Raw genomic sequence first — 25,289 nt, 5'->3', positions numbered from 1 at the left:
CGTGCTCAACAATAAGTTTGAAATAGGTGCAAAAATATACTAATAACCCTAATTCCCACCTCATCTCACGGAGTGGCACCGAGTTGTGTTCTTTGAAGACCGCACAGAGCACGTTGCACCTTCTTTCACTGGACACTTGTTTTTTTTTTTTTTTTTTTGGAGTTTTTTGGGAATTAGGGTTATTAGTATATTTTTGTACATATTTCAAACTTATTGTTGAGCACTTTATCACACCTTGAAAAAAGTCACTGATCACAAGTGTTAAGAATTTTGTAGTGAGTTTTTCATATACCATAATATCTTTTTTTGATATAATTTTTTTGTGTATTTGCATATTGATTTATTCACCTTTTTTGCGCTGTGTTGAAAAGTTGATTTAGTAATCACATAGGTAGGAGCAGCTGCATTTAAGGGTTATTGAGGCCCCATAGCGCAGAGAACAAACAGTTTGACAAATGGTTCAATGGGCTACATGACTGGATTTGCCCCCCAGACCTAAGGCTGCCAGCCCTCCCCTGGCTAGGCTTGACTGGCTCTCTCTCCCTCAGTTCCCTCCCCTGCCCCTCGGCTCCACCCCCAGTGATATTCCTGTGTGCTGGGGATGTAGATCCCCAGCACATGCACCTCTAAGTAAATGATAGAGGGGTGGTAAAGTGATCGATGTGATCTCTAGAGGGGCTGCCTGCTGTTCTCCCGTGCTGGTCAGTGACAGACAGCCGAGGAGTAGAAAACCCAATTTAATTGACAGTGAGTGCATTTATATTCTGATTGCTATTCAGTTGTATGATGTTGTGTGCTGTATAAGCCCCGGTTCACACTGTTGCGATCTCTGAGCAGTGCAAGTTCAGCCATATGCTTGTATGGCTGAACTTGCATTCGATTCGGAAGAAAAAAGGCACACGTGCCTTCTTTTTTCCTGCAGTGGAATCGGATCGTATGGGTCTTATCACCCATGCGATTAGATTCCTGTGCGAGTTCACACAGGGCAGTGTGAACTGGAAATATGGTGCGGGAACCGGTACGATTACAGAGCCGGTTCCTGCACCGCACCAGTGTAAGCCTGGGGTAAAAGCAGAGTTCCACCAACATGGGCACTGGTGAGGCTGAAATTATGTGGACTGGTAAGGCTACATTGATGGACATTGATGGGCAGTGCAGTCTATATGTCTCTGTGCGGGCAAAGTTATTGCTGGTATATTGTTTTTGTAGCGCTGTGTGTGTGTGTATGTGTGTGTGTGTGTGTGTATATGTATGTATATATATATATATATTTTCACTAATCGCTATTTGGAATAGTTATTTAAACTATAGTCCGGCCCTCTAAGGCTGCATTCACACTTGAGCGTAGCGTTTTTTACCGCGATTTTACCGCGATTTTTACCGCGATTTTTACCGCGATTTTTTCAGGCGTTTTTCATTGACATCTATCAAAAACGCTGGTAATCAGCCCAAAAAGAAGCTCATGTACTTTTTTCAGCTACAGGCGTTTTGCAAAACGCTCAGATGTGAACAGGGGCCATTTAAATGAATGGGGTTTTACTTGTTGGGCGTTTTGGAAGCGTTTCTTTTGAGCGTTTTTGGAGCTGAAAACGCCCAGGTGTGAATGGAGCCTGATGGTCTGAGGGACAGTGAACTGGCCCCCTGTTTAAAAAGTTTGAGGACCCCTGGTTTAGAGGGACGGCCAGGTCTTCGTAGATTTGCAGTGGTCTGATACTCCTATTTCAATATTATCGCTTGCACAGTGCTCCTTGGGATGTTTAAAGCTTGGGAAATCTTTTTGTATCCAAATCCGGCTTTAAACTTCTCCACAACAGTATCTCGGACCTGCCTGGTGCGTTCCTTGTTCTTCATGATGCTCTTTGCGCTTTAAACGGACCTCTGAGACTATCACAGTGCAGGCGCATTTATACGGAGACTTGATTACACACAGGTGGATTCTATTTATCATCATTAGTCATTTAGGTCAACATTGGATCATTCAGAGATCCTCACTGAACTTCTGGAGAGTTTGCTGCACTGTAAGTAAAGGGGCTGAATAATTTTGCACGCCCAATTTTTCAGTTTTTATTTGTTAAAAAAAGTTTGAAATATCCAATAAATTTCGTTCCACTTCATGATTGTGTCCCACTTGTTGTTGATTCTTCACAAAAAATTACAGTTTTATATCTATGTTTGAAGCCTGAAATGTGGCAAGAGGTCAAAAAGTTCAAGGGGGCCGAATACTTTCGCAAGGCACTGTATATACATATATAGAGCTGCACGATTCTGGCCAAAATGAGAATCACGATTTTTTTGCTTGGAATAAAGATCACGATTCTCTCACGATTCTCTGTGTAACATCTTTACATTATAAAAAAAATTGGCTTAACTTTACGGTTTTGTTTTATTTTTTTTTATTTTTTTATTCATTAAAGTGTATTAATTGCGTTTGAAAGACTGCTGCGCAAATACAGTGTGACATAAAAATTTACAACAATCACCATTTTATTCTGCAGGGTCTCTGCTAAAAAAAAAAATATATATATAATTGTTTGGGGGTTCTAACTACTTTTATAGGAAAAATAAACTGATTTAACTTGCAAGCAACAAGTGTAGGAAAAAGGTTTAGTCTTTAAGAGGTTAAACTTCCTTCCTCCGGCAGAGGGAAAGAAAAGATACAATGTAATCATTTGTGTTTACAGTTCAGTGGGAGACTAATGCTGATAGGCTTTTGCGGGAGGCTTTTTTTTTTTTTTACAGCTGCTCCCTCACAGCAATGTAAAGAATCGAGCAAGTGTCATGTTAAGATCGTCAGGGGGAGTGAATCGCGATCTCGATTCTGTTACGATTAATTGTGCAGCTCTTATATATATATATATATATATATATATATATATATATATATATACATACATACACACACGTATACATACACACATATACACTTGGCTACATACGTTGCTATTTGCAGGTATTCGTTTTTAAAGGAGTTGTAAAGCCTGAAGGTTTTTTTATCTTAATGCATGCAAAGCATTAAGATAAAAAAGCCTTCTGTGTGCACCAGCCCCCCTCAGCCCACCTAATACTTACCTGAGGTCCTTCTCTGTCTAGCGATGTCAACAAGTGTGTCAGCCACCTCAGTGCCATTGGCTGCTCCTGCTGTCAAAGTCAGCTAGCCAATCAGGAGAGAGAGGGACAAGGTCGGGGCTCCGTGTCGGAATGGACACAGGGAGCTGTGACTCGGCTCAGGTGCCCCTATAGCAAGCTGCTGGCTGTGGGGGAACCGAACAGGAGGGAGGGGCAAGGAGCACAGAAGTGGGACCCGAGAAGAGGAGGATCCGGGCTGTTCTGTGCAAATCCACTGCAACAGAGCAAGTAAGTAGAACGTTTGTTATTTTTATAGGGGGAAAAAAACGAGATTTTACAATCGCTTTAAAGGAGGGTGTCCTCTGTTGAGCCCAAAACTGTCAACCTTGATAACGGTGTAACTTTGATGTAACTTTTTAATCTTTTCATTAAATCATTTTTGTGCAGCAATCCCATCTTACACACACACACAGCTCACAAAAAATTAAGGAACACTTTTTAATCAGAGTATAGCATCAAGTCAGGTAAACGCCTGGGATATTGATCTGGTTGGTTAAGTAGCAGAGGAGGTTGTCAATCAGGTTCAGCTGCTGTGGTGTAGTAATCGACCGATATCGGTTTTTCATTGCCGGTACCGATATTTTGGCCAATGCATATCGGTATCAGCCGATATTTTCTACATTTAAAATTTTGCAAAATAAAACACAAATTTCGACACAAATCTGTTACTGAACATGTAAAACTTTATTTATTAACAATTTTAACATTAGGGGCTCATTCTTCACACCTTAACTGCATGAGAACTGATAGGAAAACTTAAATTGCAGGGACATTTAGTTTCACATCATTCTGATTGTGCATGCCATTAATGCATAATATACAATAAAAATAAAAAAATTCAGCGCTTAAAATCAAATGGATGGGTAAGCAGCTGTACACCAGGATAGGTCAAACCTACCAAAACCTATAATATGCAGTAAAAGAAAATAAAGTGCAGCGCTATAAAATTACAAATAGTGCATAAAATCATTCACATTAAAATGTATAAAATGCACAATAAAAAGCATGTGGATCATAAATCATAAAGTCCTTAAAAGCTGATTTCCAAAGTGAAAAACAGGAATATTTAAAACGACACTGCAAACGTGACTCCTCCACCACAGATAATACAGCCTCTCACCTCCTGTATTCGACCACTAGGGGTCACAACACTTTGTATCAGTAAGCCAGAGGCAGCCAGAAGATCTGTATATCCAGGATCCAACATGTTCACAGAAACTCGTGAATGGCAATCCGGAAAAGATAAATAAAACGATCTAATGCTCTCCGCTTAATTAAGGACATTTATTAAAGTAAAAAATAAAGCATCACTCACAAGCAAGGCACTGTCACAGTGCCAGATGAAAGCGAAAGTGCAGACATGTGTTCCAGGATCTCAGAGAGCTGCGGGTGACATCAGACTCCTTCCCCCGTATGCATTACGTCAATAAACATGACTTCCTCAGCAGGGGTAAGGAGGGAGACCGCACCCGCTCATTATAAAGGCGTCTCATAGCAACCAGAAGCCAGGTCATTACAAAGCAGGAAGTGAAGGGGAATGGAAATCCTCCACCCCCTTCAACCAAGGACCAGCCCAACTTCCTGTAGACACAGGAAATAAGAATAACAGAGCTGAACAGCAGTGGTCAGAGGAAATAAACAACACGGATTAACCCCTGAAGCTCCGCTGCAGCTCACCATCAGTGACTAAATAAATTATGGCAATATAATTGGAAATGCCCGAATAATTCACTGCCTAACATAGACAGTCGAGCAAAATATTAAATATTAAAATAAATATACAATTTAAAACCAATATAAAATCGGAATATGACAACAACCGCAGCTCTCCGATTGGAACATCATGCAGATTAAAAACATATACATATAAAACCTGCGCATAGAGAAATACATATATGTATAAATATAAATATAAAACATACAATATGCATGACCTACATGATACATGCAATAAAATTCCAAAAGAAAAACTGAATAATAAATAAAACAGATCTATTAACTATTAGAGATAAAACAATTCAAATCAAAATCGGCATTTAAACCTCCTGGTGACAGCACATGGGTCCGATAAATCCAGAAGGATTCTCTGCGACTCAATTGTCGCACGAAATTCCCACCCCTCCAATGATGGGCTGTTTTTTCAATGCCCCAAAATTTTAAACTGGTAGGGTTGCAATTGTGTTTCTTAAAGTGTCTCGGCACGCTATGATTAGTCTTTCCTTTCCTGATCTTACTCATATGCTCACCTATGCGTACATGGAGCGGTCTAGTAGTTCTACCCACGTATTGCAACCCACACCCACACTGGAGCATATAAACTACACCCCGTGTGGTGCAGGTGACAAAATCTTTTATTACGTGGGTCTCATGAGTGGCAGTAGCAATAAACTCCTTTCTCCTTTTTAGATTTGCTTTAGAAGTCTTGCAAGCGGCACATCTGCCACAAGCGTAAAACCCCTTTAAATCTGGGAACAACCTGTTCTCAGCTCTAGGCGGGGGGTCAACAACCCCAGGTGCTAAGCGATCCCTGAGAGTCGGAGCCCTCCTATAGATGAACTTAGGTCGTTCTGGAAGGGCGGGGCCTAAAATACGATCGCTTTTTAATATGGGCCAATGTTTAGCTACAATGCCCTCAAACTTTTTAAACTGGACATTATAGTCCAGAACCAGACTGAATTCATTATTGGCAGGTGTCCTTTGCGTTCCAGCAAGAACTACCTCCCTATTCACTGAGCTGACCTTCACTTTCACTTTCATTATCAATAAGTGCCGGATCATGCTAAGAGGTTTCTTGAGAAGGGTTATGATCCGGCACTTATTGATAATGAAATAGTGAAGGTCAGCTCAGTGAATAGGGAGGTAGTTCTTGCTGGAACGCAAAGGACACCTGCCAATAATGAATTCAGTCTGGTTCTGGACTATAATGTCCAGTTTAAAAAGTTTGAGGGCATTGTAGCTAAACATTGGCCCATATTAAAAAGCGATCGTATTTTAGGCCCCGCCCTTCCAGAACGACCTAAGTTCATCTATAGGAGGGCTCCGACTCTCAGGGATCGCTTAGCACCTGGGGTTGTTGACCCCCCGTCTAGAGCTGAGAACAGGTTGTTCCCAGATTTAAAGGGGTTTTACGCTTGTGGCAGATGTGCCGCTTGCAAGACTTCTAAAGCAAATCTAAAAAGGAGAAAGGAGTTTATTGCTACTGCCACTCATGAGACCCACGTAATAAAAGATTTTGTCACCCGCACCACACGGGGTGTAATTTATATGCTCCAGTGTGGGTGTGGGTTGCAATACGTGGGTAGAACTACTAGACCGCTCCATGTACGCATAGGTGAGCATATGAGTAAGATCAGGAAAGGAAAGACTAATCATAGCGTGCCGAGACACTTTAAGAAACACCACAATTGCAACCCTACCAGTTTAAAATTTTGGGGCATTGAAAAAACAGCCCATCATTGGAGGGGTGGGAATTTCGTGCGACAATTGAGTCGCAGAGAATCCTTCTGGATTTATCGGACCCATGTGCTGTCACCAGGAGGTTTAAATGCCGATTTTGATTTGAATTGTTTTATCTCTAATAGTTAATAGATCTGTTTTATTTATTATTCAGTTTTTCTTTTGGAATTTTATTGCATGTATCATGTAGGTCATGCATATTGTATGTTTTATATTTATATTTATACATATATGTATTTCTCTATGCGCAGGTTTTATATGTATATGTTTTTAATCTGCATGATGTTCCAATCGGAGAGCTGCGGTTGTTGTCATATTCCGATTTTATATTGGTTTTAAATTGTATATTTATTTTAATATTTAATATTTTGCTCGACTGTCTGTTAGGCAGTGAATTATTCGGGCATTTCCAATTATATTGCCATAATTTATTTAGTCACTGATGGTGAGCTGCAGCGGAGCTTCAGGGGTTAATCCGTGTTGTTTATTTCCTCTGACCACTGCTGTTCAGCTCTGTTATTCTTATTTCCTGTGTCTACAGGAAGTTGGGCTGGTCCTTGGTTGAAGGGGGTGGAGGATTTCCATTCCCCTTCACTTCCTGTTTTGTAATGACCTGGCTTCTAGTTGCTATGAGACGCCTTTATAATGAGCAGGTGCGGTCTCCCTCCTTACCCCTGCTGAGGAAGTCATGCTTATTGACGTAATGCATACGGGGGAAGGAGTCTGATGTCACCCGCAGCTCTCTGAGATCCTGGAACACATGTCTGCACTTTCGCTTTCATCTGGCACTGTGACAGTGCCTTGCTTGTGAGTGATGCTTTATTTTTTACTTTAATAAATGTCCTTAATTAAGCGGAGAGCATTAGATCGTTTTATTTATCTTTTCCGGATTGCCATACACGAGTTTCTGTGAACCTGTTGGATCCTGGATATACAGATCTTCTGGCTGCCTCTGGCTTACTGATACAAAGTGTTGTGACCCCTAGTGGTCGAATACAGGAGGTGAGAGGCTGTATTATCTGTGGTGGAGGAGTCACGTTTGCAGTGTCGTTTTAAATATTCCTGTTTTTCACTTTGGAAATCAGCTTTTAAAGTCTTTATGATTTATGATCCACATGCTTTTTATTGTGCATTTTATACATTTTAATGTGAATGATTTTATGCACTATTTGTAATTTTATAGCGCTGCACTTTATTTTCTTTTATTAATGCATAATAAACTGCTGCAGTAGTGCAATCACTCACTGCAATAATTTTAAATCACTACTGCAGTGCAGTCAGTGCAAAACCGCTAGAAAAAAAGCTAGGCAACACAGTGGCTTGGACTGGAGTCAGTGGACTACCTCTGCAGTATGGCACTCGCTGCAACTACTGCAGTCAGTGCAAAACTGCTAGAAAAAAAAGCTAGACAACACAACAGCTACACAGTGGATTGGCAAGTAGTAAAGCAAATCTCCTGCGCTCAAGTAGAATATGACAGAGGGAAGAGAGATGCACTTCAGACTCAGGTGGAAAAAAGCCAATGGTCTTGCTGCCCCCTCAGGATCAAGGGTACCCAGAACCAACTGAGAGAAAAGACAAAAGAAAAAGGGGCGCACCGACCTAGTGCATCACCACTAAAACCATTTATTAAAATATTAAAAAGTATACAATATACTCACAAAGCAGGTGTGATAGTACACACATCAACATTGCATATACAATCTCCAAGGTAGCCAAGGTCCCATACGTAGCAAATTGGCATGCAGAGTGCCGCATGGGGCTGCTGCGGCTGGGCTGATGCGTTTCAGGGGCGAACCCCTTCCTCAGAGCCAGAAAAGTTGCTTGTCCTCTAGGAGTACAATCATTTGTTCCCTGGAATGGATTATGTAACCCAGGAACAAAATTTCTTGCGAGGGTGAGAGATTTGATTTCTCCACATTGATGATCCATCCTAGATGGGATAGCCACTGCTGTGCAACTATGAGGTCTTCCAACAGTTTCTTTCTCGTTGGTGCCATAAACAGCAGGTCATCCAAGTATGGGACAATGGTTATGGACTGGAGTCCTAAAGGTGCAAGAGCTTCTGCCAGTATTTTGGTAAAAATTCTCTAGGCCGAGGAGAGGCTGAAGGGTAAGGCTCTGCTTTGAAAATGGTAATTTTTTTCCCCCATCTTTACTGCTAGGTGAAGATATTTCTGAGAGCGGTCTCTTATGGGGGATGTGCAAGTAGGCATCCTTTAGATCTATTGTTGCCATGAAACAACCCCTCTGGAGCAAACCCGACAGAGTTAATGGACTCCATACGGATTTTCTTACACTGTATGACGCTGTTTAATGGTCTTAGATTTAGAATTAAGCGGTATTTTCCCCGAAGGCTTCTGTACTAGAAACGCATTTGAGTAAAAACCCCTTCCTTCTTCCTGTTTTGGTACTGGTATCGACCTTTTGGTCTACCAATTCCCCTATGAGCTGCTGCAAGGCCTGGGCTTTTGCTAGGTCCCTAGATAATTGCGTAATTAGCATTCTTAATGGAAGGCCTTTAGCTGAACTCCAAGGCATAACCTTTTTCGATTACGTCCCTAACGAAATTGTTGGAGGTAAGTTTTTGCCACTAGGGAAGGAATTTCTCCAACCTTCCCCCCACTTGGCATCTGGCGTCACTGCAACTTGGAATTTGCCCTTGGCCTCCCCTTCTGGCCAAACCAATGCTTTTTTGGTTTCCCCCTGTCCTGTTCTATAGTTTGTCCCCTATATGGATGAAAATATTTTCTAGGAAAGGACCTCTTTTTACCTGGGAAGGTTTTCTCCCTATCAGCTGTAAACTCCAGGGCTTCGTCCAACTGAAGGCTGAAAATAAAATTGCCCGAAAAGGGAACGCTAGATAGGCATAACTTGGAAGCTGTATCCCCCGGCCAGGTTTTGAGCCAAAGTGCTTTCCTGGCTGCTACTGATAGAGAAGCTGCTCTGGTTGATAACTTCACTGACTCAGTCGAGGCATCCGCAATAAAGCCTACTGCTTTAAAGAGCATGGGAAAAGATTTTAACAACTCCTCCCTGGGGCTAGCCGGCGTCAGGTGCTCGTTTTATTTAAAATTCAAAATTTCTTGCTAGGCAGGTCGTAGTTAATGCCGGTCTTAGGTTGGCCATAGAGATATCCCATGATCTTTTCAGGATTATATCACTCCTTTTGTCCATGGGGTTCCCTAGGTGCCCCAGGTCCTCGAAGGCCAGATCTTAATGCTTTGAAACCTTCGCTAAAGGGGCATTCAGCTTTGGGCACTGGTTCTAGACTGACTTTGTGTCCTCATGGAAGGGGAACCTTCTTTTTAGGTTAATTGAAAAGAAGGGCCTTTTCTCTGGTTCTGACCACTCCCTGAGTACCATATCCATCATGACTTGGTGCACTGGGAATACCTTGGGCTTGTTTTTACTCAGCCCTTGGTACATTCTATCATGCCTTGATCGCAGAGCTTCTTATTCCTTAATCTCTAAGGTATTGTAGATAGCTCCGAGAAGTTCATCCACTTCCTCCTCTGAGCCTGGAAGATATTGAGGCATCTCCCTGACCCTCCTTCTGTCCTGAGTCTGATTTGAAGGAATACGGGTCAGTAATCTTAGGGGGTTCTCCCTACTCTGTGTAGGCTCTCCTGAGTCTTAAGCTAAAGGAGTAGGAGAGGTGGGCACCTGATCAGACTGACTAGCAGCCACGCTTGGCACCTGCCACCTGATCAGACTGACTTTAGAAAACTCCTTCTGAGAGGAGACACAGAAAAAACAAGGGAAAAAAGGGGAATATGTTTAATAAGAGACCCTCTGACTGATCCCTCCACAGTGCCTAAGCTTAAGGTGCCGAAATAGCTGCTAAAAGATTCCCCTGTAAAGCCCAACCACCTCCACTAATCCAAAAGAGGATACACGGGAAATATGGTTCTGGCCACTGCCAGCCTCCTTGTGATGAGCCAGTGCTTGCCTCCCCTGGAGCATGGGATGCTCCCATGATGTCCCTCTGCTCCCGGTTGCTGGCACCTTAAGCCCGTGCTGTCGTGCCTGGAACCACGACCTCCGGTGCGCAGTGATGACCTTGCATCCATCGGAAATTCTGCCCAGCATCTTTCGGTTTGCGGCATCCTGCAGCGAGGATGCCTAGGCCTTCCCCACTGTTGATGCTGCTGATGCGTATCCATCACTGCCCTTTCCCTCGCCCGACACTGAACGGGAAACTCCAAACCCTTGCGGAGGGAACCCGAGGCCAAAAAGCTGCTCCTGAAACGATCAAGTGAGTAGAACTTCTGGCTAACCCTCGCAGCCCTTGGGTGATGGAGCTCATCCAGGCAACATGTCTCCTCCTAGTGAGGAAACACAAAAAACTGACCTGAGGTGCCCGAGGGACCGCCTTTTAAAGAGCTAGAGGCAATGTGTTTCTTGTCCAGTCGGAGCAGCTCCATCTCTCAAGGGCTGTCCTGGAAGACTGGGGGAAATTTAACTTTTTGGCTACGTGTGACAGAAAACGAACACTGCACATCACCCTTAACACACCATTCCTATCGTGAAACATGGTAGTGGCAGCATGTTGTGGGGATGCTTTTCTTCAAGAGGGACAGGGAAGCTGGTCAGAGCCAAATAAAAGGCAATCTCAGAAGAAAACCTGTTAGTCTCTGAAAACCATGCTGCATCTCCACTTGCTATCTCAGTGAAAACAGCCACACTCCTCATCACTCCATTTGAACTGCAAAGCAAATATTTATGGCGTTTTTCCACTGCATGGAACCGAACGGTTCTGCTCGCTTTTGTGCTTTTCCACTGCTGGTACCGCATGGTACGGTGTAGGAACGGTTCGGTACGGTACGGTGGCGCTTTTCCACTGCATGGAACCGAACGGTACGGCTCTCAAAAACAGTACCTACTCGATTGTGGTTCCAACAGGTACCATACATGGTACCATATCCCACAATCCTTTGCATGCAGTCACTACTAGCCACTGATTGGTCAGAGAATCCCACCCACCCCGTTGTTATCCCACCCACTTAACTTTAGAACTACTTTAGTGGAAAAGCAAACCCAAACCATACCGTACCGAACCGTTCCAACACCGTACCATGCGGTACCAGCAGTGGAAAAGCAAACCGGGCCAAGCAGGGCCGAGCCGGTACTTGCAGTGGAAAAGTGCCATTAGTGAGCTTCATTTCTCATTAGCCATACAACGGCAATAACCCAAAGTGACTTTTTTGATTATTTATGCAGTGTGCTGCACAATTTTACTGCTAAAGACAACAGTTTAGTTTATGCTATAGTATTTAGACACAACATTTAAAGACATTTTAGTGGAAGGATAAATTTGGCACCTGAAAAAAGCCGTTCAATCGCGCAGCCCTGCTAGTAATGGGCTCAGAAGATATGGAATCAGTTGCCCCGCGTGGTCCAAACTTGAATTTCAACATTTCTGAAACCAAAAATGAAATAAATACATTACATACATTTTATGATCACTATCACCCTACATGAAAAGAGGTGAGCCAAGGAAAGCAAAATTGTCATTCATTAAAAATATACAATTGTATTGTGATCCAAGCACAGCTGCCAAACAGCCCATCCAGGACCCCAGTCTCTGGTGCAGTTAAGTAGCATACGATTTGTTCTTAGAACCACTCTTAGCGTGCTGATTAGACAATGAAGGAGCAACAACTCAGTGACAAGATTCTTTCTGTGATTTACCTTCCTGTATGCAAGGAAAGGTTGAACTCACAGTACATCTATCATAAGAGAAATGTGAAGGCTGCCATTGGCAACCTTCTTCTGAAAATGATAGTTGCCGGGCTCTCATGACAAACCACTTGCTTTAGACTTTGAGTGACTCTGCTGGAACAATATAGATAAGGACTTTTCTGCAATTTTCCTTATCAGCATACATGTTTTGGTTTGGTAACTCAGTGTAAGTCATCATTATGAGGGGTATACAATGACAGTCCCCATATTTCTGGGATGATAGTTTTACTTTGTATTCAATGGATAAAAATCTATTTAATGATTTTTAGGCTTAAAAGTATAACTAAAGGCAAAACCTTTTTTTTTTCTCTCTTTTGGACAGAGTGGGAGAGGGATTAGAAAACTTTGACCGTTTTTATTGCTCTCTATGCCCTGTGTTAAGCACATCCACTCTCTCTATTTGACCTGTTTACCCTTATAATATAAAGTGAAAGCAAAAGAAAACCCCAAATTTTGGGATGTCCCCAGACAAGTAAAAGAGGGGAACTCATCCAATAGGGATACTAGTACTGGTGACCTGTGGGTCCCCAATGAGTTCCCTTAATTTGCAAGAATTACCTCTCACTTCCTGTTTGGCAATGAGACAGAAAGTGAAGGTAAATCTTTGCAATGGGACACAGATGGCGAACAAAAATCTGACAGGGGTTATAACCCTTCCTTCTTTACTCTATCCAAAATTGAGTGAGTCAAATTTTTGCCACCCCCAACTGCCCCTTTAAGCTGCAAAGACTGCCGGATGACACATACACATGCTACAGCCACAATGTTTTCTTCATGGCACAGTAGAGATTATCCTCCATGTCATGTTCGGTGGGTAGTACCCCCAGCACCCACAAGCCATGCAAGTGTATTATGAAGCCACAAGCATTCAGGAGGCAGCAGTATCACCTTCTGAATGTTTATCAGCCATGCACTGATGCAGAGGGGACAGAAACCTGCCCCAAGCCATCCAGAGTCAAATATATTTTGGGGGAACAACCCTTGAAATAGAAACCATCACAATCAGTCTTCAATTATTATAATTGTGCTGTCCTATTTATAAAAATACTTAATCTAGCTACTTGACTTGGCAAGTCAGGTGTGCTTTATGCAAGTGTGCTGATAAGGAACATGCTGATAGGAGGAAAGAGCAGAGTAAAAAGAGAAATGAGCTCATCAGTCTGCTTATGCTTTCACTGTTTAGTCAGCAGGCTTTGGGCAGGTAAATGAGACCGCTGTATTCATTGAAGAATGAAGTGTTTTTATATATATAACTAAAACATATCTATAAGTTTTGGATGCAATAGACAGAATTACAACCTGTCTCAGGCTTTTAATGCAGTCTAGGTTGATTCACCCTCTGTATTGGTCCTGTTGATTAATGCATTTCTTCAGAAAGTGATAGGAAATACAACATTTTAGTGTTGTCACCAGAAGAGGAGGTGAGATCTTCCATCAAAAGCACCTGTTCTGGGGACAACTGTCTGCACACCTTTGAGGCCCATTGTTCACGCATTGAGACAGCCCATTCATTTTAAACAGGCTGCCAACCCACCAAATAGAGGACCTGATTGCCGGTGTTCCGTGAAAAATCCATACCCGTGAGAAAACCATACCCTAGTCACTTCCGGTTCCGCTACGGAGGGTATGGATTTCTCACGGTAGTTACACTTGCGGCGCTTACATTAAAACAGCTCATTTGAAACGTAAATCATCTCCGCTCTTCGCCCTGTCACTGCCCTCATCTCCGGTAATAAATATAAAAGCGGATCACGGAGCCACGATCGCCGTCACATTTACATCACATACACCCGCCACCGCTTTCATATTTATTACCGGAGAAGAGGGCAGTGACAGGGCGAAGAGCGGAGATGATTTACGTTTCAGATGAGCTGTTTTAATGTAAGCGCCGCAAGATTTACATTAGACACAGTGCCGTGAGAATTTCATGCCCACCGAGCATGCGCACTTGTCTCATTCTTTAATGTTCAATCACGTATCCGGGACTCTGAGCATGCGCACTGCTGCGCTGCTCAGCTGTTTCAGCCCGGAAGTGACGAGGGTATGGTTTCTCCACGGGGTATGGTTTTTTAACGTTACACCGGCAACCTACAGCAGTGCAGCACTTTAGGTGTTTTGAGTGCCTTTCAAAATGCAACACACAGCATGAGGTGTGCCTTGTGTGTTATCATGCCTTACCCAAATGCAAGGGTAGAAAGCGGGAATAAATGGGCAATCCTCTAATTTTTTCTCATCACCCTATCGGTAAACAGACCTGATCAAATAATCTGACTTTTCTACTGTATCCAAAACTTAAAAATAAATAAATAAAATAACATGCTGTAGTGACACACGAGCTGGAAGGTGGAACTACAGTGACCGGAGGGAGGTATAGGATACACACTTGGAAGTGTAAAAAACATGCAGCACTAGAGAATGAAGAAGTGTTTGTTTTTCAATGGACCGCTGTAAAGGTAAATCTATAACGGTTTCATTTACAACAGTGGCAGGGACACTTTATCACCTCAATACCATTCTATTATTAAAAAAAAAAAAAAAAAAAAAAAAAAAAAAAAAAAATCGCAGGGAGGTGAATAAGAAGAATTCCTAGAGCATCAAAGGCAACATGCACAGAGCCAGAGTGCAGGTGTTTACAGAGCCCTACCCTTCCACTGCAACAGAGGAAGGAGGATTTATATCAATGAAGGATTTAACGGAAGAAGTGTAGGAAGGGTCAGATTCAAAGTGGCACATTTTTTATTAATACATGGTCTCTGATTTCCTTGTCACTTGTATATTAACCACTTAAGGACCAAGCCTATTTCTGACACGATCACAAGTTAAAATCAGTATTTTTTGCTAGAAAATTACTTAGAACCCCAAAACATACATATAATACAAGTTGCTAAACTACTTGCTAACGTCCACATAACAACCTGCCCTCTGGATCCTGTTCCTTCGCAAATGCTACGTTCACCTTCTGGCCCTATTCTACACTCTCTAACCCACATCTTCAATCTCTCTCTCTCTTCTGGCATCTTCCCCAACTCTCTAAAACATGCACTAGTCAGCCCCATACTTAAAAAGCCCTCACTGGACCCAACCGATCTGAACAACCTACGCCCTATTTCCTTGCTCCCCTTTTCATCCAAACTCCTCGAACGTCTAGTCTACAACCGACTGTGTGACCACCTTGCTGAGAATAGCCTCCTTGATCCCCTTCAGTCTGGATTTTGGCCTCAACACTCCACTGAAACTGCACTCCTAAAGCTGACAAACGATCTGCTAACGGCCAAAACCAATGGACAGTATTCTGTACTCCTACTTCTGGACCTTTCTGCTGCCTTTGATACGGTTGACCATCCCCTCCTCCTCAAAAAACTCCATGCCTTTGGTCTCCGTGACTGTACTCTTAACTGGTTATCTTCCTACTTATCTAACCGCACCTTTAGCGTTACTTACAATTCTACTTCCTCCTCTCCTCTTCCCTTCTCTGTTGGAGTTCCCCAAGGCTCTGTTCTTGGACCCCTCCTATTCTCAATCTACACCTCCTCTCTAGGTCAGTTGATAGCCTCCAACGGCTTCCAATACCACCTCTACGCTGACGATACCCAAATCTACCTATCCACTCCTCAGCCCTCTCCCTCAGTCTCCTCACGTATCACTAATTTACTATCAGATATATCGGTCTGGATGTCTCACCACTTCCTCAAACTCAATCCATCCAAAACCGAGCTTATAATTTTTCCTCCACCTCGTGCCCCTTCCCCTGATTTCTCCGTCAATATCAATGGCATTACCATCAGCCCATCCCCACATGCCAAGGTCTTAGGTGTTGTCCTGGACTCTGAACTCTCCTTCAAACCCCACATCCAATCGCTGTCCAAATCTTGCCGCCTCAGCCTCCGCAACATCTCCAAAATACGCCCCTTTCTAACCAAAGACACAACAAAACTCCTAGTTCACTCCCTGGTCATCCCGCGCCTCGACTACTGCAATTCCCTTCTCATTGGCTTACCTTTACACAGGCTATCCCCCCTCCAATCCATCATGAATGCGGCCGCCAGACTCATCCACCTCACCAACCGCTCAGTGTCCGCTGCTCCTCTCTGTCAAACCCTCCACTGGCTTCTGCTCACCCAACGAATTAAATTCAAAATACTTACAACATCTTACAAAGCAATCCACAGCCTAGCCCCCAGCTACATCACCAGCCTCATCTCAAAATACCAACCTAATCGCTCTCTTCGTTCCTCTCAAAACCTCCTGCTCTCTAGCTCACTCATCATCTCCTCCCATGCTCGCCTCCAGGACTTTTCCAGAGCCTCTCCAATCCTATGGAACTCCTTACCCTTATCTGTCCGATTATCCCCCACTCTATTAGCTTTTAGGCGATCTCTGAAAACCCTCCTTTTCAGAGAAGCCTATCCTACCAACCCCTAACAAATGTACCTCCTTTTTCTCCATCAACCCATCCCCCACGGTTATTGCCTTTTGTTTCACTTGACCCTCCCTTCTAGATTGTAAGCTCTAACGAGCAGGGCCCTCTAGTTCCTCCTGTTTTGAACTGTATTGTAACTGTATTGTCTTCCTTCACATTGTAAAGCGCTGCGCAAACTGTTGGCGCTATATAAATCCTGTATAATAATAAAAAAAAATAATAATACAGTATATATATATATATATATATATATATATATATATATATATATATATATATTATATATGTATATATGTGTTTTTTTTTTTTTAGCAAAGGAGAATAGAATGGCGGTCATTAAAATTTTTTTTTGTCACACGGTATTTGCGCAGTCTTTCAAACACATTTTTTTTTTAATAAATTTCAATGCGATTAAAAAAAAATTAAACAGTAGAGCCCAATTTTTTGTATATTGTGAAAGATGATGTCATGCTGAGCCCACTTTTTTGTATATTATGAAAGATGATGTCACGCTGAGTAAAAAGATACCTAATATGTTATGGTTTAAAATTGCGCACACTCGTGGAATGGCGACAAACTACGGTACTTAAAAATCTTCATAGGCGACAGTTACCAGTTTAGAGTAACAGAATAGGTCTTTTTATAGAATTATTGTTCTTTCTCTGGGGATCGCAGGGATATCTCACATGTGTGATTTGAACACCGTTTATTTGTGGGCGCGACTTACGTATGCGTGTTCTTTCGTGTGCCAGCTCACGGCAACGGGGCGCTTTACCTGCAAAAGGGGCCAGCCTGCAGCGATCTAGCAGGACTTAAAGAAATTGTAAAGGCAGAAGGTTTTTTTATCCTAATGCATTATATGCGTTGAGATACAAAATAAAAAAAAACCTTCTGTGTGCAGCAGCTCCCCCTCAGCCCATCTCTATCCAGATGTATCTATGCAGGAGTGTTTCAGCTGGCCGCGACTCCCCTCCTCATTGGCCGAGGCAGCAGTGTGGCACGATTGGCTCCTGCTGCTCTCAAAGTCAGTCAGCCAATTAGGAGAGAGAGGGGGCGAGGCCAGGTCGCGAGCTCCTGAGTGGACACAGGGAGCTGTGGCTTGCCTCGGGTGCCCCCATATCAAGCTGCTTGCTGTGGGGGAACTCAACAGGAGGGAGGGGCCAGGAGCACAGAAGAGGGACCCGAGAAAAGGAGGATCTGGGCCACTCTGAGCAAAGTCAACTGCACAGAGCAGGTAAGTATAACATGTTTATTTTTTTTTTAAATAACGAGACTTTAAAATCACTTTAATTTTCTGACTAAAGTTCCACTTTAACCGCTTGCCGACGCCCGCCACAGATTTACTTAAGGCAGGCTGGCGCAGCTGCGCGAACCAACACAGGGGTACGTCGGCTCTGGGCGCGCCCACCCCCACTAGGCAGCAGGCCACCCCCACAATTGCCGCTGGGCACCCACGATCGCTCCCTGAGAGAGAACACCGGTCGGCTGTTGAAAACACAGCCAACCGTTGTTCTCTTTGAAATTATCACAAAGCGCCTGTGATCCTTCTATATAGGATCACAGGTCTCTATGATCATTTCATAAGTCCCTCCCCCCACATTTAGAAAACACACCCTAGGCTCACAATTGGCCATTTGATCACCCCTAGGTTAACCCCTTCCCTGCCAGTGTCATTATTACAGTAGCAGCAAATATGTTTAGCACTGATTACTGTAGTAATATTACTGATCCCCCCAAAAATGTCAGTTAGGGGTCCGATCTGTCCACGGCAATGTCGCCGTCCCGCTAAAAAACGCAGATCGCTGCCATTACTATTAAAAATAAATAGAAATTACAAATCTTTCCCCTAGTTTGTAGACGCGATAACTTTTGCGCAAACCAATCAAAATACGCTTATTGCGATTTTTTTTTTTTTTACCAAAATATGTAGTAGAATACATATTGGCCTAAAAGGATGAAAAATTTTGATTTTAATTTTTTTGTTGGGAATGTTATATAGCAGAATGTGAAAAATATATATTTTTTCAGAATAGGTCGCTCTTTTTTTGTTTATAGAGCAAAAAATAAAAATCACACAGGTGATCAAATACCACCAAAAGCTCTATATGTGGGGGAAAATAGGACATCAATTTTATTTGGGTACAGTATCGCATGACCGCGCAATTGTCCATTAAATAATGCAGTGCTGAATCGCAAAAAATGGCCTGGTCCTTAAGGTGGCAAATCCTTCTGGTCCAGAACTGGTTAACCACTTAAGCCACTGAAGATTTTACCCCCTTCCTGACCAGGGCCTATTTTGCGATTCGGCACTGCATGACTTTAACGGACAATTGCACGGTCGTGCGACGCTGTACCTAAACGAATTTTACGCCCTTTTTTCCCACAAACAGAGCTTTCTTTTGGTGGTATTTGATTACCCGTGCGATTTTTTGATCATGCGCTATAAACAAAAAAAAGAGCGTAAATTTTGCAAAAATAACAATATTTTTCACATTTTTTTATATGAAATTCCCAAAAAAATGTAAAAATCAAAATGTTTTAACATTTTAGGCCAATTTTTTTTTTACCATATGTTTGGTAAAAAAAAAAGTGTATTTTGATTGGTTTGCGCAAAAGTTATTGCGTTTACTAACTAAGGGAAAGATTTGTCATTTTTGTTGTTTTTTTTTTTTAACGTGTAATGGCGGCGATCTGCGTTTTTTTTTGCGGGACTGCGACATTGCGGAGGACAGATCGGACCCTTGACTGACATTTTTGACACTTTTGGGGTTACCAGTGACATTACTGCAGTAATCAGTGCTATACATATGCACTGTTACTGTAAAAATGACACTGGCAGTGAAGGAGTTTACTTTATTGGAGAGGGAGGGGTTAAGTGTGTCCCTAGGGGCGTGTTTCTAACTGTGATTGGCTGTGGCTACTAGTGTAAGAACAGAGATCAACGGTCCTACATAGTAGAACCGTGTGATCTCCATTCTTACACAGGGAAGAATGACAGGCGGCTTTGTTTACACTAGCTGCCTGCCTTTCTTCCAGTGTAACGGAAGATCGCGAGTGCACGGTGGACATCAGGGGGGTCTGTGACCGCGCGGGAGCGCGCCTCTGGCGGCGCAAGCTCGCTCCCTAGAGCCTCACAGGCTAGCGACATAGCCCTACGTCGCTTTGCCTGTGAGGGGCTGACTGCCGACGTAAATCGTCATGCGGCGGTCGGCAAGTGGTTAAAGTGGTTGTAAACCCTCTTTGTTTACATTTACCTATAGGTAAGCCTATATAAAGGCTTACCTATAAGTGCTATAAATATCTCCTAAACATGTACCGTTTAGGAGATATTTACAGTGCATGCAGCCGATGACGTCATTGGCGCATGCGCTCTGAAGGAACGGCCACCCGTGCCATTCCTTCAGATCCCAGTGTCATGAACGGCGGCTCCCGCGCACATGCACGGGAGTGATGTTATCGCGCCTCCGGCCATTTAGATAGCCGGAGGACGCGATCCAGGAAGCAGGACGGCCAGACATGTCGGCCGTCCTGTCGGCATTGCGGGGGCTTCGTTTTTAGGTAAGCACTTCATAATGAGCTAGTATGCGATGCATGCTAGCTCATTATGCCTTTGTCTTTACAGGTTTTTTTTTTTTCAATTTTTTTTTCAGCGGTTTACTTTCTCTTAAAAGTAAAAAAAAATACCCCACCCCCATCCCTAAACACTTGACTCCTCTCACCAATTCAGTGCTGTCCCGGCAGCAACGCCGCTCTCCTCTCTTCCTCTTCTCACACGAGACACTGACAACAGCGCTGTCAGTCAAACTCCTGGGAAGAAGGATCAGGGACATGGTCTGCCAGCACCATGTGTGTCTATAGAGGCACACAGCCCACTTGGGAACACGCCTGGCTTTCTAAGGGGGCACTCCGAGGAAGAAGGGACAGGGGACTGCTAAAGACGAATGGTAAGGGACTGCTCTGTGCAATATCATTGCACAGAGCAGGTAAGTATAACTTTAAAAAAAAAAAAAAGTAGCCTTTAATATCACTTTAAATACCACCAAAAAAGGTTTGTCTCAGAAAAATTATAGTATAATCATTGGGGTACCTACAGTGCTGCAACATGACAGAGTAATTATATCCTAACACTGGCCTGGCAAAGAACAGGGGTAAGAATGGTGAATGTAAAGCAGTTCAGCATACAGTCCTGCAGAGGGCGCATACAGGAACCTACAGAGGTTTAGACTTGCTCATATGTACATTACTAGCGCCCTATAGGGATAGCACAGCCAGACGAATATGGCCTTGACAAACAGCTGACAGTTGTATGTTGCCAGTCAGCTGTAAGAACAACACGGCCCTGTCTTCCCAGTACACAGGCTGTAGATGAAGCTCTACACCCGGGCTGAGCGCCCCTCACCCTCCACTACACGGACTGCCCTATACATAGCCACCCTTTATCCCATAACAATAACATTAGCATTCACTCACCCAGCAGCGCTCCTTACCGCCATTAAATTCAAACACAATATGAACGTCGTGTCGTCATTTCCGGGGCGTCCCGGGGGAAACTTGTCATTCCTTCCCAAAGGGCTCCGTTTTTCTGACAGAAGCAATACTACCGAGTCTTTCCATTCAAAAACAATAGGATACAAAATAAGCGCGACGTTTTTATTCTATATAGTCAATATCATGCGGTAATAACAGCTTGTAGCACTAGACGAGCTTTCTGAAGGCTTCAATGTTCTTCCCTGAAGTAAGATGTCGGATACGGCATCAATCAGTCACCGCCCTTATCACTACCAAGGCTGAGTCTTGTTCATACTGCTGCCCTCTAGTGGAAAAGTTACAACACTGATAACTGATCAGCTTCTAGAAATGCACGGTTTATTATTACAAACTTTTGTTGAAAAATAATCTGCATTACAAAGATCGTATTATATGACAAAAACTGTACATTTAAAAAGAAAATATGACAAAAACTGACACGGTTTTCAAATATAAGCAAAACATTGTACAGTCTTTGGTACGGTCATACTTTTTATATCCTTGGATTATGGCAAACATATCAAGTTGTTTTATACATGTGTCATAGTTGTATAATGTAAAGTGCCAATAAAAATAAAAAAGACCACAAAAGTAAACATTAGAAAGTAATGGGTAGGAGTATTTCGTTAGAAAAAGAGAATAAAACTAAGGTACAATATGGTAATATATAGGCGTGTAGTCTGTGCATCTGGTGAATTTTTGTAAATAAACCATGGATTCCATTTTAGATCAAAAAGTTTCTTTGTGTTATTCAGTGTGTGAAAAATATTTTCCATGAGTCTTATTTCTTCAATTCTTGATAAGATCTGTGAGAATGGTACTGCACGGTTTAGACCCCTTTCACGCTAGTCCGTCGAACGGACTCAGTTTATCTCAGCAGGGGATCGATCCGTCGATCCCCCGCTGAGCAAGAGAATGACAGCTGTTCTCCGCGCTGTGTGTGGAGATACAGCTGTCAGTTCCCCATACATCTCTATGGGGGAATCGGATGGGAACGGACCGTCGGTCCGTTCTCATCCGATCCCATCCGATCCACTGGACGGATGGAAAATAGGGTTTCCATTCGTCCAGATTTGACAGATCGGATCGGATGTCAGCGGACATGTCTCCGCTGACATCCGATGCCTCATAGGGATGCATGGGGGGACCGTTCAGATCCGCCAAAAAAACAGACACGCGGATCTGAACGGTCCGCCTGTGTGAAAGGGGCCTAAAGGCTCGTACACACAGAATTTTCATCCGATTTTCCTGTAATGTGTACACAACTTTCGACAGGCGATTCCGAATGTTCGTACGAAGATTCTTGAAGGGACAAACTCCAACATTTTTCTAGGACGGGGAAAAAAAAACAAATGATTTCCATTTAATGTGTACCATTTTCGCACAAGAAAAATCAGAAACGAGAGACTGTGCACAATCAGAAACAATAAACAACAACAAAAAAGCCATTGTCGTACCAGAATTTTTTGTTCATTGGTTCTGATTTGCTGTGAAACAATGAGGAAAATCAGACGATCGTTTGCCCGATTTTCTTATAGAGTGTACCCCACTTTAAAGTTGCACGATTTTGCCGTGATGTTCACTGGACTTGAAGCAATGCCTATGTAAACAAAGTCGGACCAAAGTAGTGCAGGGACTACTTTGAAGTTATTTCAACTCATTGGAAATCATGGAGTACGACTTGTCATGCGACTTTGCAGTCCCAAGTCACAGGACTAGTCGCACAAGTGTGAAAGGAGCCTTAGAGGAATAAGGAATGCTGGTTTTCAACCCAAATTTGTTTTGACCTCCCTGGCGGTATGATTCTTTTGGATTTTAGGTGCTGAAAGCGGTACCATTATTTTGCATGTAATTCTTGTGAATGAGCAGCCCAAACCAACTGTATACATTTATTATATATTATATATATATATATATATATATATATATATATATATATATATATATACACTATATATATATATATATGTGTGTGTATGTATACATATATTATGTATACATATATTATATATATATATATATATATATATATATATAATGTATACAGTTGGTTTGGGCTGCTCATTCACAAGAATTACGTATATATATATATATTTACATAAAAAGTACAGTAAAACTGCAGGAAAGGGCACTGGGGGGCAAACTAATATGATTTTTTTTTATTTTGAACTGTATCAGTGTGTTTGGTGTGTTTTGCATTTGAATTTGCCACCTGTTCCACCCCCCTGCTAACGTCACGTCGCAGGAGATGGAAGCCGGGGCACGGAGACGATCAGGAGGAAGAACCGCCGCTAGACACCGCCGGACACATTGCTGGATCCCGGTGACAAGGTAAGAAACCTCTTTTACAGGATCCAGCGATGCTTCTGGCGGTACCCCGAGTGTGGCTCGGGGTTACCGCTTTTGGCTCTGAAATGTAACCCCGAGCCACGCTGGGGAATACCGCTAGGAAGGTTAACTCAATATAACATTGCATTAGCATTAGGGTGTGCAGCCTATTGCACTAGGCCCCTTTCACAGGGGCTGTCTGATTGGGTCTGCCTTTCAGTTTTTCAGGTGGAACTGATTAGACCTTGCAGTCTCCCCTATGGAGCGGCAGATGTCAGCAGACATCTGCCGGTATCCGATCCGATCCTGCCCGCAAAATCCAGAGGGATGGTAGTCCTATTTTCTATGCATCTGGCGGATCAGGTTGGATTAAAATGGACAGGCATTTAATTTCCAATGGATTTCCCCAAAAAGGAGAGCAGGACTTTATCCGTGTGTGCTCTGCACAGCGAAGCGGACAGGACCTGTCATCCGTCTGCTCAGCGGGGATTAGCAGAGCGATCCCCAGCTGAGCAAGCAGATTCCGCAAACAGAGGCGCCCGTGTGAAAGGGGCCTTAGGGTGTGCACCCCAGGGCACAAACACACATGCATGTGTATCAGCAGAGCAGTGGACGGTGTCAGTAGAGCAAAGATTGGTGTCAGTAGGGCAGTGGACGGTGTTAGTAGTTTTTTTATTTATTTATTTATTTATTTTACAATATTATTTTCTGTGAATTTTTTACAATTTTCTTTAGGAGCCCCCTTATGGGGTTTTGGTGAAATATCACGGGTCTAAACAGACCCCTGATGTCTCACTTTTGAGACAGAGAAAGAAACTGAGGACAGAGATTCCCCAGTCCCTTTCTATACATTAAACATAGTTTACTATGCTTCAGTTAAGTATGAAGACAGGAGCAATCGCTACAGATCACTCACTGTGTTCATTCAGAAAAGGAAAGTTGGTTAATGGAATATTTACAAGCCCCTTACCCACTCTAGAGAGGAGAGGAGGGAAGCTGGCAGCACTGCAGGGGGGAGATGGGAAGCAGGAATCGGCACCTCACAGGGTGAATAAGGTAGGTGTGCCTAGGCACATGTCAGTAGGAAAGAATACACTTAAAGCGGAGCCCCACCCAAAAGGGGAGCCTCCACTTGTTCACACCCTCCCCCCCCCCCTCCAGTGTCACATTTGGCACTTTTTCGGGGGGAGCCGGTACCTGGTTTTGATAGGTACTGCTCCAACTTCCACGTAGGATCGCTGCGGAGATCGAATATTTCTGGCCCCTCCTCCTGTCAGTAGCATTTTAGCAACATTTAGCATTTTTTTCTGCTGGAAAAAAATGCTCCAAGAAACTCTACAAAACAATTTTTTTTCTGCTCCTAGACGCTGAAGCCCCACAAATGCTAATAGCCTAAAGTAGTGTGCATGGACACAAAGGATAACACTATTTAGCTTCTAAGAGCAGAATATAATGCTAGTGTGCACAGAGCCTTAAGCCTCGTACACACGCGTCGAAAATTGGCAGGCAATTTCCGTCCAACGTCCGATCGGCCGATTTTCGGCTTGTTAGTATGATGCTTCCGACAACCGACTTTTCGGCCAAAAAAAATCTGGTGTGCAGGCTATAAAATTTTTGTCTGCCGTCAAAAGCATGGCCGATTTTCGTGCATTCAGTACAGATTTCGACAGGGAAAAATCTAATGAGC

The 25,289-nt window shown here is 43.1% G+C and overlaps 1 protein-coding gene across 2 annotated transcripts in view; it reads right to left on the bottom strand.

Annotated features, from left to right (window-relative positions):
• CIT (citron rho-interacting serine/threonine kinase) overlaps positions 1 to 21,244 on the bottom strand; it is a 429,539-nt gene extending 408,295 nt beyond the window's left edge. The window contains exons 1-2 of one of the 2 annotated variants that reach the window (XM_082258872.1): positions 21,235 to 21,244; positions 11,907 to 12,004 (exon numbers count right to left, since the gene is read on the bottom strand). In XM_082258872.1, coding sequence (XP_082114998.1) covers positions 11,907 to 12,002 — 96 coding nt within the window. In that variant the 5' untranslated portion in view covers positions 12,003 to 12,004; positions 21,235 to 21,244. Of the gene's footprint in view, positions 1 to 11,906; positions 12,005 to 21,217 lie in introns of both variants that reach the window. The other variant, XM_082258873.1, reaches the window with a different exon arrangement.
• Between the last annotated feature and the right edge of the window lie 4,045 nt (positions 21,245 to 25,289).

This window comes from Pelophylax lessonae, assembly GCF_965119305.1.
Source record: "Pelophylax lessonae genome assembly, chromosome: 1".
NCBI classification, from domain to species: domain Eukaryota; kingdom Metazoa; phylum Chordata; class Amphibia; order Anura; family Ranidae; genus Pelophylax; species Pelophylax lessonae.
Note: the sequence above shows the minus strand (reverse complement) of the source record. Positions and strands in the feature narration are given on the sequence as shown.